We start from the raw sequence: 17,968 nt of genomic DNA, 5'->3' as shown, positions 1-17,968 counted from the left end.
AACCCCCCCCCAGTTTCATCACAATTTTGCTCCTCCCTAGAGATTTTACTCCCACCACCACCCCCAACAGCTCTGCCTATGGTCTCCTAGAAGTATTTTCTGTTCTGATAGGAAAAATACCATAGTTTCAATTGACTAAATATAGTCATAGGCCTGTTCCTAATTTCCAGGGCACTCAACAATGGCAATCACACGAAGAAAGCTGCAGAGTTAACAGACCGACAGCTTCCCAAAAAGCAACCTTTAACATACAGTATCTTCACCCTTTCCTCAAAAACCTTTGCAAGCTCAAAAGAAATATTTATATCATTCCACATATTGACACTGTGGATTGCAGCAGCAAGACAGCAAGACTTCCAGCTGCTCCAAGAGAAGAGTTTACTTTAATTCAGCAGAGGTGAAGGCATATCCATTTGTCTCCTCCGGACCTCTGTAAGCAGCTGTAATCCCAGGGCAAATGAAGTAGCTTGTGGTTTCCCAACTTACCAGGAAACATACAATTGTAAGAAGATTCACAGATGAGTTATGCTAAATGTTTGGTGTTGCAACACAAAAGAACGATTGTTATTGCCTAAACTTTAATGGAGTTAATCCTTCCAAATGCTGACAAATTACTGCCTCAGGCCATTTAAAATCACATTTCTAATGCAATAATCCTATCTGCATTACAATGAGTTGGGATGAAATGATTAGGTGCCCGAGATTTTTGCACAGTGAATTAAGTCACCATACAGACTGACCGTGCTTGATCACAAATTAAAGGTCTGGACGGAAATGAAATTCCATTATTTTGCCACTTGCTAAGCTTTGAGGAAGGGTTCATTACTGTCCTGTCTCTACTGGAAATGTTTCTAAAGTAGCTACAAGCTAACAGGAACCTATTTATTAGATCAGCTTCAGGGTTTTCTTCATTATTAATAATTATTAGTCAAGTCTTTGACTACTAAACACCTTTGAAAAAGGCAAATTCAACCATACACAAGTAAAAAATGAGATAGAGCGTCAGTAAATTTGTGAAAAAGGAAACCAAAACTGTACCCTGAATACAAGTCCTTTCCTTACCCCTTCACAGACACACTGTGCTAAACCAGAATTTACTCAATTCTTAGAGGCACACACTTTTTAGCAAGGGGATAGTACAGCATATAGATCACCTAACAACATCATTGCTATCCATCTCTAGCATTTAAAAATAGCATCCTTACTTCCTGACCCAATCACAACATGCCCAAGCAGATATTAATGTCTACACATTCAAATTACCTCGGCTTTAAGGCTGTATTCAGGATTTTTGGAATCCCATACTAACAAATCTATATTCACCATCTTGAGACTTTTCTTATTAGTGTTCAATGGATTATTTACACACAATATGATTTGATACACATGAGTATAGCAACTCTTCAATTAAACTTAATGATTTTTTTTTTTGTGATGCCTGCAAGGCTAGTGTTCCTTTGAAGATGAAGGATATCACAGGTTCGAACCCAAGGCGACTAGATTTCACACAAATTCTGATAAATAGGGAGTATGATGTCATAAACCTCTATGCTACACTTCTGAAAACATAGCCTAAGAAAAAGCTTAAAATAAAAGAAAAATAACAATTTTTGAGACAATCCTTATCATTGTACAAATGTTTTGACATTGTAGCAAAAAAAACCCACAAACAATGGCCAATGGCTCTAAGATCCTTTCAGCTACAAACTGCAATGTGCAGCTATAACAACCACTTGCGCTAGTCATTTCCCACGGGCATGCTTCGCATGGGGGTTACAATAAGATTTCATTCTCGTAAAACATAACCCCTTGCATGCAGATAATTGCTGTACAGCATTAAGTCACATCTATATCACAAGAGGGGAAGAAGAAACATGTAGCATTTTTCTTTTTGTAACTGGCAGGGAACCTGGCATTTTAAAATGGGTAAATTAAAGTAGCGCAACTATAATTATATATTCCTCACCTTCGTGTCTCACCAAAAAGAAAAAAAAAAGCACCAAATCCCAAGTTTTCGTCCTGTTGATATATTAGTAGAGAATGCTTCTCTTTAAAACTGAAAGCTCAACACTAACAATGAGCTACTCAGAATGAGTTTGCTCTAGGTTAAGTGTGGGGGTTTCTGTATCAAACGAAAAGCTTCAGTACATAGGTTCATGCATAAAGCCTGGTCTGTTTATGCAGCAATTAAGTATACTATTACACTTTGCAGACATACACAAACCTTTACATGACTACACACTGTAGAAAACATCAATGTAGGTTCACATTCGGGTAAGTTATTGCAGATTCCAGTATCTGCTACTAGATATGTGTCAGCACACAGATAGCCTCATATTCTGCTTGTTCTGCAATACACAATACCCAGGGTTATATACCTTTCAAAATACAGTATAATTGTGAAACAGGCACCACAGACGAATCATAGAATCATAGAATCATAGAATCATAGAATCATAGAATCATAGAATCATAGAATCATAGAATCATAGAATCATAGAATCATAGAATCATAGAATCATAGAATCATAGAATCATAGAATCATAGAATCATAGAATCATAGAATCATAGAATCATAGAATCATAGAATCATAGAATCATAGAATCATAGAATCATAGAATCATCTAGGTTAAAAGGGACCTTTAAGATCATCTAGTCCAACCATCAACCTAACTCTGATTAAAAAAAAAAAAAAGCACAAAAGAAAGCCATACAAAAAAAAAAAACCCACACCACATTACTTAAACTATGTCTCTAAGCACTATGTCAACCCGTCTTTTGAAAACCTCCAGGGATGGTGCCTCAACCACTGGGCAGCCCATTCCAATGCCTAATAACCCTTTCAGTGTAAAAATTTTTCATAATATCTAATCTGAACTTCCCCTGGCGCAACTTCAGGCCATTTCCTCTTATCCTATCACCTGTGACCTGGGAGAAGGGACCAATCCCCGCTTCTCTACAACCTCCTTTCAGGAGGCATTTTTAATGCTAATGAAATTTCTAGGCTGTCTTCAACAGCACCAACAAAAATCATCACGCAAGTCAGCCAGATCTAGCTGACTAGGAAATGACTGATACACTTTAAATGCTCCATTTAATTGCCCTAATAAAGGTGTATTGCCAATTAGCCGTGTCCTGCTGGGCACTACAGTCTTGAATTGTAAGATGTTTTGTAAGTTCCGAGGGAATACCCAGAACCGGGAATGTGATCTGCTCCTTCTTGCACCGAACTCATTGGCAGGATCAATTCTAGCCCCACACCTCGATCCAATTCCCATAGCAGCAATCAAGAGCAGACCTCACAGGATCCTGAAAAATGCCAGCTACATTAACACAGCATGGTAGACTCCAGTCTCAGTCCAGATTGAAGTAAGTTTTTTCACCCAGGCGCATGACAGGTTTCCACATTTTTGCAAGAAACTCTGTATGTTTCACCCTCAGAGATCCTGCTTTCGCCTAGGCAGACACTGATCAGGCTACCCAGTGGGTGCCAGCAAGAACAAACTTGCAAGACCAGTACAGCAACCCTGATCCAAAGAAGTCAATGGCACTACCCATGATATTTGTATCTTATATCACCTCACTATGCTCAGCAGCATCTGCTCAAGACAGAAATCACAAACCCAGAAAGCTCTTAACAGTTGTAAATAAGCCAGAAAGGATGAGAGAAAAGGATGCTTCTGCAAATAGGCACAGTCAGGTAGCACCCATCTGCAGAAGGGAACTGTACACCAAATGCTGGAGCACCTCAACAGGATTGAGCCTATAAGTACTATTAAGCATAGCAAATAAGGCAGAGGGTCACCATAGCCCACAGAGACCACCTAAGCACACACATTGGATAGCAATGGTTTTGAAAAAGGCACTCCTACAGAATTGGAATGTTTGGGAAGGAGATAAAAGAAGAACATAGGTAAGGGGGCTAAAAACGGAGAAGTAAAGCTTACTACTGACGCAAATAAAGATTGGCCTGTGCAAGACCATCAGATAAACTATGTGAACAACAGAACAGAGCAAATAACAGTAGTAACACAAGGGTAACATGTCAGGAAAGCTAGCATAGGCAACAACTACCACTAATACAATAAGAGAAACCTATACAAATCTTTACATGACTGCAAGATCTGTCAATTTCTGTTTAACACTGTGTGAGGGAAACATAAGCATCAAGGCTTTGTATATCTTTCCTCCACCCCCAATTTCAGTTATTCTGATGGCTCCTGTATCTGTATCAGTAATTTCCCACCTATACCCACAGCTAGTAATCACTGTCAAATCACACAGCCTGAAATTTGTGAAGATTTTGGTACAGGGCCACTTTCCAGGGAATCAGCCATGTATTAGTATGGTTAAATTGTGTATTTATTTTGGTATTTCCACCTTTCCCTTTTCATTAATAATTCAGTTAAGCCAGCTCTTAAGACAAGGTAACAACCAGCCCTTGAGCCTTTTGTTCAAGAAAGCACCAACTCCCTCTCAAACTGCACATAAATAAATAATGGAGAGTACAACACAACAGCAATATCAGGGACCCTTTCTCAGCAGGCGGCTCTTTTCCATGATACCTCTTTATCGTAACCACTAACGAAAACTCTTTGAAGTGGAAGAGTAAATATTATCATTTGATAGTACCTGGACCCAACAGGGCAAACAAAATTGCATTGTATTACATTCTGGGAGCTGTAGACCCATTCACAATACAACGCTCACAGGGTTGCTATGGAGGAACCCAGTGCTTACTATTTTGGTAGCATGGGGTCAGCCAAGGGCTGCTGGTCACTCTTTCAGGGCTGTTAGCCTTAATCCTTATATGCACAACAAACAGGGGAAAAAAAAACCAATGCTAAACAAGACAAAACCAAGGAATTTCAGAGTATGCCTTTGGAGGTACCAGATTACTCAACAGAGGCAAAAAGACTTCCAACTCTATCCATGATCAGTCAGCTCTTAAAACCTGAGGCCAGATTTCAGAAATGCTTTCACACACTCTTTAGGCACAGGATTATTCAACCCATTACTCAGGGTCCAGCAGCTTTGAGTATTTTTAAGTTTTACTATTAAAAATAATTCTCTGTAAGAGAAAAGCATTAGCAGGTTGTCCTTGTATTAATGACACCCCAGTTCAATGTCATGGTCTGCCACAGCCTCCCTGGGTGACCTTTAGGCTCACACAGCATTTCAATGTCTCATCTGAACCCGAAACTACAGGAGGGTCTCTGCTGCATCTAGCCCTGCAATGGAAGTACAAACCGTGTGCATCAGACCATACACATCTTACCACTAAGTTGGCTGCCAAGTCTCAGAATATTTTGCAAATTCATCCCATAAGGATGAAAGACAGCAAAAGGAGAAGGGACCAATGACTCCCGTGTGACATTCCCACCCTTGTTTGCCCCTCACTGGGAACAAGAGCAAGTACACAGGAAATAACAGCACAAAATCACCATCAAGGCAATGAAAGAGGGACGCAAGGAGTGAGCTTGAGGGACTGTCAAAGAGTCCCCTCTCGAAACCTGGCAGTTCCACAGGAAGCAGGAGGGGATGGGAAAAGCGAACACGACGAAGAAGGGGCGAACCCAAATAAACCCCAAAACCCTCAGTGGTGACAGCGGCAGAGAGGAGCCCAGGCGGCCGGCAGTCCCAACCGGGAGCCGGCCCGCTGCCCCCGTGGCCGTGGGGACCGCTCCCAGGTGGCTGTGGCCCCGCAGCGCCGGACGGCGCACGGACCCCCCCGCTCCGCCCGGCCCCCTGCTCACCTTGCTGCTGACGGGCCCAGGGATGAGGAGTTTCAGCGCCTGCCTCTTCAGCTCCGCCAGGCGGGCGTTGCAGTGTTCGCACCAGACGCCGCGGTCGGAGCCCGGCGAGGAGCCGCCGCCACTGCCGGAGCCGGGCGAGCCGGTGCCGAAACCCGGTGAGCCGCCTAGAGAGCCGGGGGAGCTGGTGCCGATGCCAGGCGAGGCGGGTCCCGGCGAGCCGGTGAAGGAGCCCGGAGAAGAGGTGCCGGAGCCGGGGGACGGGGTGCCGGAGGAGCCCAGGGCAGAGCCCGCTCCCTCCGGGGCCGGGCGACTCCCTGCCCGGGACTCCTCGTACGCCTTCCGGTACCAGCTCTCGGGGGAGAAGGGGGCGGCGGGCTTGGTGGGGGAGCAGGGGTCGGTCACCTGGAGCGGGAGAAGGAGCAGCGGGTCAGGCAGGGAGGCCCGGCCGTGCCGGCAAGTTTCGCTCGGACGCTCCGCGCCCGCGGCTGCCCCCGCGCCTCGCCCGCCCCTGCGGGACTCCCAGAGCCGCCGCTCCGCCCTGCACCGGAGAAGTTGAATGAGGCCGAGGGGCGATAGCCGGCGGCGCCGGTAACCGGCGGGCGAGGGGCCGCGGGAGCACCGGCACGGCGGCGGTCACCGCTCCGAGCCGCCCCTCCTCCGACAACTTACCCCGTATTTTCTGCTCCGCGCCGTGACGGCAATCCTATCCTTATTTCCAGCCACTGAATTCATGGTGGCTTCGCAGCGCGGCGGGAGAATTTCCTACAGGTTTCCCAGTCCGCATCCGAAGGGAACAACCGGTCCCGGGAAGTCCCCCGCGGAGCGGGCAGGCTGCTCCCTCTGCCCGTCGCAGTCTCCGCCGCCTCCGACGGGATCGCTCAGCCCCGGAATGCCGTCAGTTCTCGTGAAAACGCCTGGGGATGGGGTTTTCTCTCGGTCGGTTTTTCCTCATTGTCTTCCCTCTCATTGCTTTACACCCCTTGTTTTCACAGAAACAGCAACATTCACAGCAGGAGCACTCCCTCCGTCCACAGCTCTCCTCCGCAGGCGAGGCGAAGCATCCAAGGTAGCTTTAAGAAGGTGAAAAAGGGAGCGGGAGCCGCGCTCGCCCTAGCAGAGGCGCTTTCTGCCTCCGCTACAGCGGCAACTTGTTTCCTTCACCAAGGTTTGTAACTGAGTTAAAAGAAAGCCTCCAAAAATATCGGGATCCAGGCTCTGGGAGGAGCCTCTGCGTCCCTTACAGCCAATATCCTCCTGCCCATTTGTGCCTGACAGTTTCGCAAGGGAAGAGAAGGAGGGAAGGGAAAGGAAGGAAGACCCGGGCTGCGGAGCCCCGTGCGCTCCCCGTTCCGCGGCGGAGCTGCGGGGCCGGCGGCTGCTAGCGGGCTGCCGGAGTCTCGCCGCGGGTCTGCGCCGTGCCTCGGTTGCCAGGAGGGTCCATTTTATTTTGCAGTAGTTCTTGATTGACATCTGTGATTCCCCCCCCCACACCCCTCCTTTTCTTGGAAAGGACGGGGGGGTGGTTGGGGGGGGAAGAGAACCTTGTTGCTTCCACCGCAGTTATTGGTTAGGGTCCTCTATTCAGGGCTTTAATGAACGTGATTTCACAGGTGTTCCCAATCCTCCCTAAATAACTAGGAAAGAAAAGCGAGCTGTATTTATGACAGTCACTGGCATCTCTTTTCTGTGTTGTAATTTTACATGTATTAATCTAACTTGCAGTCAAGGGCATAATAAATTGATCTCTTAACAATGAAATTTCACAGACTTGGGTCTCTATTAATGTTTCCCTTCTATTTATGATTTCTTTTTGCACATTATGTGTATTTGGTTACAGATCCTTTTTTATTTCAAATCCTGCAGATAGCACAATGTTCTCTAATAAATCTTCCTCCTCAAAACAAGTTGCTGATTTTCTCAAAAATGGATGCAATAGAGAGCTAAATGCCAGTTCCCCCTATAGGGCCATAACACGGATGGGTTGATGCAATTGGGAAGGCAGAACACACAGGGGACTTGCATCCACCTTTCCACCCTTCTATTGTTACTTCCATATAAATGCATCCTTCCAGTATCCCTAAGGTACCTGGGCTGTAACAGCCGTGGGGAAACAAAACCAGCCTGCATCCCTGAGCAAGGAATGTCCCAGTGCCTTTCTGCTGTCACAGACACTCCGCCGGTGGTAAAGGTGTGTAAGATGCTCTGCTGCCTTTTAACTTGACTTGGTTATCACCCTTAGAGCGGAGTAGCCATTCCTGATCTGGTTAAGAAAGCTTTTAATCTAAAGTGATGCCACCCAAGGTAGCCAGGCTGCATCAGAAGTGCCTTGTGCATTTGCACAGGTGCCTCCAAAAAGCTTGGCCAAGCAGGCAAACAAAGGAGATGCAGCCTTGCTCGTACTGCATGTGAGTGTCTTTCACACAAATCCGCAGGCAGAAATCCTGTGTTTTGTTCTGTAGAGAGACGTGATAGGGGTGACAAGGTAACACAGGAAAACGCCGTGCAAGTCTGCGGCAGTCCAGAGCAAGCCATACTCTGCAGACCCCCAGACACGGACCGTGGGCAGCCACGTGCCCTTTACGCCACGGCGTGTAACTTCTCATTTTCCGGTTTTTCTCAGCGATTCTGGTGGCGAACTGGCTGATTTGCTTTGTTTTTCCTGCAGACCTTTCGTTACCAAGCTGCCAGCAATGCCCGCCGCACCGCATCCGCCCCGCCAGTGGGCACCATCCTGCGCCCGGCGCCGTGCCTGCCTCGGGGAGAGGGCGGCTCTCCTGGGGGGAGGGGAGGGAGGAGGAGGGCAAGGAGCAGCAGCTCGGCGAACTTCCAAACAGCCGCGGCGCAACCGACACGGCTGACCGTTAAACCGCCGATTTAACGGCACACCTGGGCGCGCGGGGAGGGGGGGGATAAGGCCGCGTGACCCGCAGGGGGCGGTGGCGGGCGCGGCCGGGCGGGGCGGGTCGCGTCGCGTCGCGCGGCCCCGCGGCGTTGGCGGGCGGCGGGCGCCCTCTGCCGGCGGCGCTTGGGCGGCGGCCGTTGGCGGCCGGCGGTTGGGCGGGTGCGGCCGCTGGTGGCCGGCGGTTGAGGCGGGCGCGGCGGTATCGTGCGGAGGGTGCGGGGAAGGAGGCGGCCGCCGCTCCCCTGGCCCCACTCGGGTGCAGCGGGAGAGCAGCCACCTCCGCCCAGGCACGGAATTGGTAATGCGGCCGAACAGTACTGTCCCTCCTTCAGAGAAATGCCCGCCCGTCCCTGGGGCGGGGGGATCGGGCTCCAGCGGGCACGGCTGCAAAGGGCTGTCAAAGCGTGCCTTTTTCCAGGGTTGGACTCCTCCTAGGGTTTATAGGATAGGAGATGTTGCCTCCCAGGCAGGGCACGGTAGCATTGTTCCTCTGCCCCACTGCTCCTGAGGGGGGTCAAGTCATGGAATCACAGAATCACGGAATTCTCAGAGTCGGAAGGGACCTCTAGAGATCATCTAGTCAAATTCCCCTGCTAAAGCAGGATTGCCTAGAGCACATTACTCAGGACTGCATCCAGGCGGGTCTTGAAAATCTCCAGAAAAGGGGACTCCACAGCCTCCGTGGGCAGCCTGTTCCAGTGCTCTGTCACCCTCACCGGAAAGAAGTTCTTCCTCATATTTAAATGGAACTTCCTATGTTCCAGCTTGCGCCTGTTGCCCCTCGTCCTGTCACTGGGAACCACTGAAGAGAGTCCGGCTCCATCCTCCTTCAACCTACCCTTTAGGTACTTGTAAACATAGATAAGATCTCCCCTCAGCCTTCTCCAGGCTAAAGATTCCCAGCTCTCTCAGCCTTTCCTCATAAGGTAGACGCTCCAATCCCTCAATCATCTTTGTTGTCCTACTGGTGTGCCGGCCTGTGCCATACTCCCCCAGAGAGCTGGGCCTGTGGTGGGGTGCCTGCTCTCAGCCAGCTCCTGCCCTCCTGGCATCTCCTCCTTTCATTCCTGCCTGCTGCCCGGCCGGGTGAGGAGCGGCAGTAGCCCAAACGAGCTGAGTTTGTACCCGGGGCTTCAGGAGGCACTGGCAGCCTGGATGTCTACCTGCAGGGCAGCTGAGTGGGAGGTGATCCCTGGTAAAGGGGCAGTGAAGGAGATGGAGTAGCCCAGGGTTAAAAAAAAAAACAGATCCCATCCACGTGGCAGGATCTTGAGGAGGATATCCACGGCTTTCTTAGTCCTTAGCTAATGGCTAAGCTTGGTTTGACATAAAGAAGTAGGGTCATGAGTGGTGAGGAGGAAAAACATCTTCAGTCAGGAAATTAGGACCTCAGGACATGGGGAAATTGTCATTTGAGCCTGAGAAGTCTCAATAGCAAATTTCCGTTTTCTCACCTCTCAGGTTTGGGGGGACTGTAAAGAAGGTGGCATTGAGAGAGCTCCTCTTGCAACTTGCAGTCATGCATGAGTTTGTTGGCCAAGCCTGGGCCATGGCTCTGTTGCTGTTGCATCAGCTCTCCCTCCTGACAGGTGTTGGTATTTTGGGTCATTCAAGAAAGGCTTTATTGAATTGTGAGAATTTTGAGAGGTGAGATATTCCAAATTCTCCAGTTGGAGGTATTTTTCTGGTAAAATATTTCCAGTTGTTGTTATTTTGTGCTGGCCCAAGTATAGGACACTACGATATCACTCCAGCAAGAAGCTTGGCTAGCAACCCTTTTTCTGGGATAACGTGTTCTTCTCTGAGAAGCATTGAGGTATAGCTTTCTCCCTTTGGGCTCCCTTGTGTGGAAGTTGATAAGGATTCCTCTTACAACCACTCCTGCTCCATGTGTCACTAAGGAAAGGTATTAGTCAGAAGAATCACCAACTTGCCAATGACAGGCAGCTCCATAGCTACCTCTTGATTTCTAATTTACACATTTCTTCTGTTATAACTGGTAGTCATGGGAATCTGCCTCAACCTTAGTCCTGGCAAATCATTTACGCAGGCAGTTCAGAAGTTAGACTAATTGTTGTTCTTAATTCCAGGCAGAGCTGAAAAAATGAGGCTGTTTAGACACTTATAAGTAAGTGTACAGGAGCCAAAGCCTTGGATGCAGGTGTAAGTATCAGACAGAGGTTCAAGCAAAAGCTGGTCTCAAAGCACTGAGGATGGACTTTGATCTTGACCTACATATTGCACCTCTGCGGACTGTTGTGACCTGTCTTTTAGCTGGTATGCAAACTCCAGTTTCTCCATCACCCCACAGTGTGTTTGTGGTGGTGTACTATCACTCTACTGCTTTCCGTGGATTTCTTCTGAGTATATCTCAGTGTGGGTGCAATTAAATCTGACCTAGAAGTTCAGCTTCATCACTCAAACCTGAGATGCTGGCACAAGCCCAGTTCTATCAATAAGCAGCAGTTTATGAGAGCTGGAAATGTTAGTTGCATCAAAGAAATCCTTTGAGGTATTCACATTTATAATAAATCTCAGGATAAAAAAGGCGACAGCAACTGTAACTTGAAGAGTCATCACTGCCTGCACAGAAGCTTTGTTTCCAAGTTTGGTGCTAATAAGTCTCAGTATCGGGTCTTACTTACAATTTTTAAAAGCTTCCTTGGGGAGATTTGTAATGCATGGCAGCTCTGATACTTGCTTAAAGCTGCATGTTAATGAGCTGGAGTCTGTTGGGGGACAGGGAGGAAATTGAAGGCATTTGTAGTAATAGTGACAATTAATTGTAAAGATAGAAACAGCAAATTATTAAGACCCACAAATAAAATCACCAGAAATTTTCCAGGTTGGTATATGTCTTCTCTAAAACCTTTCCAGTTCTTTTCCACATTCCCTTGCCAAAGGATCATTTCAGCAGAAAGTTCTGTTAAGAGCCCGTTGAGTCCCTTATCCTTTTGTGTAGCACACACATCAGCAGAAACACACGTATCCACAGCCTGAGTATTCTGCAGGATTTAGGAGTTCATGCAGTATAGGAGGAAATCAGCTGTATAGACAGCATTTGTTCTCCTGGTCTTGTAGGTAATGCTCCTTCTATAGTATCTGGGATATACTGTGCTTCTGGAGTGTGTTTTTCTACTTGCTCTTGACAATTGTTGAGTATGATATCATGGACAATTAAGACTGGGCATTTCCTCTGTGTGAGCTGGCTTCTGAGGTATTTGCTGTAGCACACTTCCTAAATCAGTCTCAAGATTTACCTTGTGTGTCAGCATTAAAAAAAAAAAAGAGTGACACTTGAAAATATGTACCTAGTTCTGAGTGGTGTAACATGGACCCGGAACCCTCTAAGTGGTCCTCATTACAGCTTCTACTTCTTGCTGTTACCAGCAGATCTGCATCAGTACACTTAAATATGCTTTCCCCTACTCCAAGAGACAGTAGAGTTTTACTGTCAGCCTGACAGGGTTATGCCTCCCTCTTTGCTTAGCTTAGTCCTGTTGCCTGAGGGCCATGGTGCAGGTGTTTAGCTTGTATCTTCCTTGCTTCACTGAGAGACTCCTTGAATCTCTCCGTAATATAAAAGGAAGCCATTTGTGTTCAAATTTGGGCAGAGTCTTATTCTATTGCAAACCAGTTGCCTTTAAATCTTGCCTTTGCCTGATAAAAAAACTAATGTATTTTCCACGAAGGGCTGTCTGTCTGGATTTATTCTGAATGGAAAAATTTTCCGTATCTCTAATGTAAAATATTTCATAGATTTTTCTAGAAACTGCTTTCATAGTTCTGCCACACAGCACTGCCTACTTTCATAAATCTTTATGTTCTCAGTAAAAATCAATGCCTACTTATTAATACAATATTGATACATGTTTCATAGGCAATAAAGGATGCGATGTCATGCACATACCTATACTCACAGAGCGGGGTTACATGGAAAAGTTTACAGTCATTTTATGCAGTGGGATGCATTGCAATGACAAGTCTGCAGCCAATTTCAGTTAAGTTCATAAATTCAAATACTGAAATTTGACAGAATCCCATTTTCTGTTACTTGGGCACAATAAGCATTCATTCTATGATTGCAACTCCAGAACTAAAGACAAGCCTGAAAAATAGAACAAAGTGGGAGTACCTGTGAATCCCAAAGCACCAAGACCGAGCAAAGCAGATTTTACACAGAACAGCAACAGAGCAAGAAAATATTGGAGTAACAACATTCAGAGCCACAGGCTCGGAAGGAGAAGGATACGAGCTGCTGCTTGTCTGGAAACCCTGGTTGCCTCTGCAGGCACGTGGAAAAGCCATCAACTGCTTGGTGGAGCCACATTCAGGGTAATGCTGCAGCAGCACCTGGCATCCATGGGGTTGTGACAGACGCCCCTGGTGAAAGCATCTGCGGGCTGCCTCAGCCAGCAGAGCCAAGCTGAGGGGGCCCGCAGCAGCCCAAACTGCTAGGACCTCGTTCTGGCACACCGCTAGAGATTCTCCCCAAGCCCAGGGACACCAGCTGGAGATATTAGAGGGCAAAGGATTCCTTTTAAACATTCTTCAAAGACTCTCCTAACTACCTCAGGGGCCGAGGCAAAACATGTCTTTCCAAAAGAATTATTCTCAGTAATCTTCTTTGGAGAGAAGAGAGGAGAAGATGGTATTAACAAATAATGGCATTAACAGGAGAAATATAGGCCAGCATGTGCCAAAGTTAGAAAACAGGCAAAGTGGCTGCTGGAGGGTATCAGGCACAAAGCCAGCGTGTGTGCCTGCCTCACCCTCAGAGCCAGGGACACAGGCAAGTGGTGCAGACAGCATGGAAGAGGGTAAGCAGAGAGAACACAGTGAAGTGAACCGGCAGCCTGGAGAAACAAACAGTAAAGCATTTATATAATCACATTTATGCTGCATCCTTTCTTGTTGCAGGAATAATTTATAACAGTACAGACCAACAGCAGAGCTGGCATCACAGGCACTAGTCTAACATGGCCTTGAATGTGTAAATGCCTTAAATGAAACACTATATAAAACACAGTAGGCATTTCTTTTCTGCTCCTCAGCTCACCTGAGGTGAACTAATTCAACTCAGTGCTCAAACAACAGAGAATTACATTCATGATAAGCTGCGTCAGAAGTCTCACCCCAGTATGTTCCTGGGATTTTTGTAATGGTAGGCACTCCAGATCTATGAGCATCTGTTTCATCTGAAACTCTTTTTCAACTCATTTTCAAACATTTGATACATTTCTTTTATTGCCAAGTTTAGGGTTAAAAGTGAAACTTACAGCATGCAGATGTCCAAAAAATTTAATGCTCTCTTTTTCTCTTTGGTGTACATCATTCTATGCTGATTGTATTCTTTATAAAGAATCTGCAGAGGTCTGACAACTGGCTTATCTGCCTGCCTTTTCCCTCATACCTCTTTGTTACCTTTCTCGAGTTTTTCATTGCCTTGAAAGTCACAGTTTGATCCCTGTATCCCTCTTTTCATCAGCTCGTTGGTAGCTGGGGAGGCAGAGCCATGGCTAGACCTGGCATCTCCTGTGGATGCAGGTCAGCGGTCAAGAAAGGTATAGAACTGCTCTCTTTGCCCTTCCGTGTCTACCAAAATGAGTTTTCCTCCAGTTTATTTATGCTCTCCTGCTCTGACTATGTGAATAACCCACTGGGAGAGTCCGGGAGGATTCGTGACTGGACCCAGGTGACTGCAGGTTTTGTGTCTGTCCATCAAGGGATGTTCAGACTTGGCAGCACAGCTCAGAGCAGGGGACGAGTAAGGCATACTTGTTTCTCAGAGGGACACTGTGAGGCTGGCAGAGTGGAATGCATTACCCAGTGTACCAGGTGAAGCAGAGCTGGATTCTTCTACTCTTTAGAGAGGGCTTGTCTGCTTGTGAAACTTTTACCAATTTAACATAAATGGCCTTATTTAAATCAGCATGACCTTCTTGGATGATTATTTGCTTGGAGTTAAAGCTCCTTTTACTGGTTACACCCATTTAGCTTGTACCCAGGTGCAAGTTGAACTGGAGAGAGCCAACTTTAAGCTGGTAGCAATGTTCAGACATAAAGCCACATCAGTTTGACAAAGCCAATTTGATGTAACAGCCGTAACTGCATCATAGAAAGATGAATACTCTGCGACCAACTGTGCTGCAGAGGAGGAGGTTAGCACTCTTAGTCTGCCCCCAGTGCTCCTCACTGCCTTTTTTCCAGAGGTTTCCCCCTCTTCAGAGCCATCAGGGTATCTCTTTATGCATAGACAAGGCCTCAGAGTATTTATAATCACTTACATTTTAATTTGGTTGTTCAACCTTGTGCATGTTAAAGAAATGTTCATCCATGCCTTATTGAGCTTTTTAACTAGCACTGGCCTCACCAGTGTATTCATTGTGCAATGTCTGATCCACAATGATGCAATGATGTCAATTTACAGTAATTAATTTGGTCCAAATCTCCTAGCACAGGCAGGATGAGAGTCTGCAAAGTGGCTGATGCTGTAGGAGAGTCACACTGCCATTCTGTGACCAAGGAGTTTTGGGCAGTCAAAACAGGTATTTAGCCTGTTTTCTCTGATGATAAATACATCAGCAGTCAGGTATTTAGCCTGAAAATGTGGTGTGCAGCAGTGACAGCTGAGCCTGGTCCTGTCTGAAACTATGGGCCAATATTCCGGGATGAACATTGCTAGTTGAGGGCCCCTGTTAACAATCTTGATGTTTACTGAGAAGCCATGAGTTATTTCTCTAATGAAACCACAAACTGAAACAGGTCTTTGGTCCAAAGGAACGGGAATCTGTGTCCTGGCGCTGGCAAATTTGTGTTTGTAAAGATGTAAGGGACGCCATCCCACACTGCTGGGAGCAGCCGGGGCTTCATTATTCACTAACAGGCACAGAGCGGGGCTGGGGAGGCAGCCTGAGGAGAGGACACCTTTTGGATCCCAAAGGCTTGGGTGATTTTGTATCGATCTGCGTTCTTGGTGGTGCTGGGAGGCTGGTGTTTGCTCCCGTGTTATTTACACTTTAGTGTGTATGACGATGGTGTCTTTGCTAGGTGGAGGAGACACTGCAAGCCTGGGAGGCATGTTCTTTTAAGGTTGTTTACACACAAATAAATAAACAAACCAGCACCAGTGAGTGGAAGATCTCAAGAGAAATGGGGTGTTTCTGTAGCATACTAGGCCTGCTTAAAACAAAAAAGGAAGAATGTAGTGATTCTGACTTTTTTTCCTTGGAAAAGCTTCACTCTGCCTCAGGGTGCTGATAATAGTTGATGTATCACCCTCTAGAGAGGAATGTGTATAAGGTTGTATCATTCAGAGAACCTTCATCTTACTTGGGCTTCAAGCTGATGTATTTATCATCAGAGAAAACATTTTTGGTGCTAAAAAGTAGGGGGAAAGCCCCAGAGGGACCGGAAAGAGTAGTGCCAAAATTTCTGGTCGAAACTGTCCTATTACGTGCCACACAACTGTAAAGTTGCATTCAGAAAACCTGTATGGAGGTACAGCCCGTTCTGTCAGACAGCCACCCCGTTCCCACTCACAAAGGTTGATGTCTCAGGAAGGTGGCTCTCAGAATTACCTGGAAAGCAAACATCTTTGACTGACAAATATAGATGACTGACTGACCTTTTTTTTTAATGTGTATGTCAGGTTTGTCCAGTTGTTCACATTCTTTCACATGCTTGACTGGAACAAATTTTCTTAGACTTCAAAAGGAAGGCTGTAACCTTTTCAGGAAGTGTTTTAAGAAGCTGCTCAGATGCTAACTAATCAGTGGGGGGTCCATGTGCATGTAAGAGGCTTTGTTGAATGAGTTTCTTACAAACCAGGAAGAAGGAATTGCTACATATAATTCAAATCAATCTGGAAAAGAATGGGCAGCTAGGGCCATATGGCAACTTCAGAATTACTAATTGCCATGCAAATAAAAATGTACAAATAATTACAATAAAATGAAGGCTAAAAGCTTGTAAGCTTCCCTTCAGGGGAAGGTCTGATGACATTCAGGAGTCTGGCAAAGGGTGGGTGGGTGTGTTTCTTTGTGTGTCTCTCTGTTTACCATTTTTTGTGATGAAAGAAAAACACCGATGTCTCCTCCTAAGATGAACTGTTTACTATTAAAGGCTACCTACCTGCCTAGACACCTGTTGCTCTTTTTGTTTATAACATACTAATGAAATGAAACTGGGGTCAATTAGATATTGGAGTTGTATTCAGACTTACTAAGGAGATGGTAAAACTTTTTAAGTGAAACAAGAAATCATTACATATACTTACAGTAGTTATTTTACATGTCTCAATTATACACATTACTAGTAATGGTTCTGTAAACCAGTCTTGAATAATGGTCACATTCCTTTGAGCAAACAGGCCAAGGAGGTGCTTTTAAATGGCTTATATAAATGAAGTTAGTTTGCTAACTAAACCAAACATCCTGTATATTCAAAATTGCTCTCCAAGCTTTAGCCACATGGAATACTGATAAGACAAATCCTTAAAACTCAAGAACCTTACAGCTCTTGTCTTCCTAAATGAGGATAACTCGCATACATCACAACCACAGAAGCACATGCTTTCATGGAGCACAAGACTAATCCTGAAATTCTTCTGCAAGCCTTCTTTGAGCACATAAGAAGTTTCTTACTTTTAAATAGAGTCTGCATTTTCCTATTCACAATCACACCTGTCACAAGAAAGGGCTCAGGCAACTTCTCCTCCTTCTCGGGCCCAGTTTTTTTTTAGGGTCTTGAAGATGTCAGTAAGGGGAATAAATACGAAGCATCTGTCTTAGTGAACTCTCTTACAAGGAAATAACTTCCTTGACTCATAGACTAGATTGGCAAGCACAGACCATGCAGGAAAGTGGAATGAGGAGACCCAATTAATGAGTAATTGAAGGACCGTTCTGCAAAAATGGAAACCATTTCTAATCTGTGAATGTAGCAGTGCGTGGCAGATCTACAGATTTCTGTAATTAGCAGGCATCCAAAATATGCTGTTGACGCCACCAGAACCCCTGGAGAATGAGGCATTCTCTCCAGGAGGAGGAAGATGGCAGTCAAAGTAGGCTCTTGCATATGAATTTTTGACACATCCAAGTGCTGCTGAAGAAGGCACACCTTGCACCCTGAACTTTCAGGGTCGGAAAAATTATGTCCTTTGGGTGCACCAGTGTGAGGACAGGTAGGAGAAGAGAGCAGTTTGACATTGTTGGTTCCCTAATGGCATGTGTCTGGCACATTCCAGGAATCAAGACAGGCAACTACAACTCAAAGGAAATACTAAGGGTTGCAGTTTGTAGAATTGC

The 17,968-nt window shown here is 46.1% G+C and overlaps 1 protein-coding gene across 1 annotated transcript in view; it reads right to left on the bottom strand.

Annotated features, from left to right (window-relative positions):
- The window catches only part of KIF26B (kinesin family member 26B), a 302,787-nt gene extending 296,297 nt beyond the window's left edge, over positions 1-6,490 (bottom strand). The window contains exons 1-2 of the mRNA XM_074168140.1: positions 6,428-6,490; positions 5,759-6,160 (exon numbers count right to left, since the gene is read on the bottom strand). Of these exons, the coding sequence (XP_074024241.1) occupies positions 5,759-6,160; positions 6,428-6,490 (465 nt within the window). The remainder of the gene's footprint in view (positions 1-5,758; positions 6,161-6,427) is intronic.
- Positions 6,491-17,968: the final 11,478 nt, after the last annotated feature.

Source organism: Numenius arquata, chromosome 2 (genome assembly GCF_964106895.1).
Source record: "Numenius arquata chromosome 2, bNumArq3.hap1.1, whole genome shotgun sequence".
NCBI lineage: Eukaryota > Metazoa > Chordata > Aves > Charadriiformes > Scolopacidae > Numenius > Numenius arquata.
The sequence above is the reverse complement of the archived record's forward strand: the minus strand, read 5'-3'. Positions and strand labels throughout refer to the sequence as shown.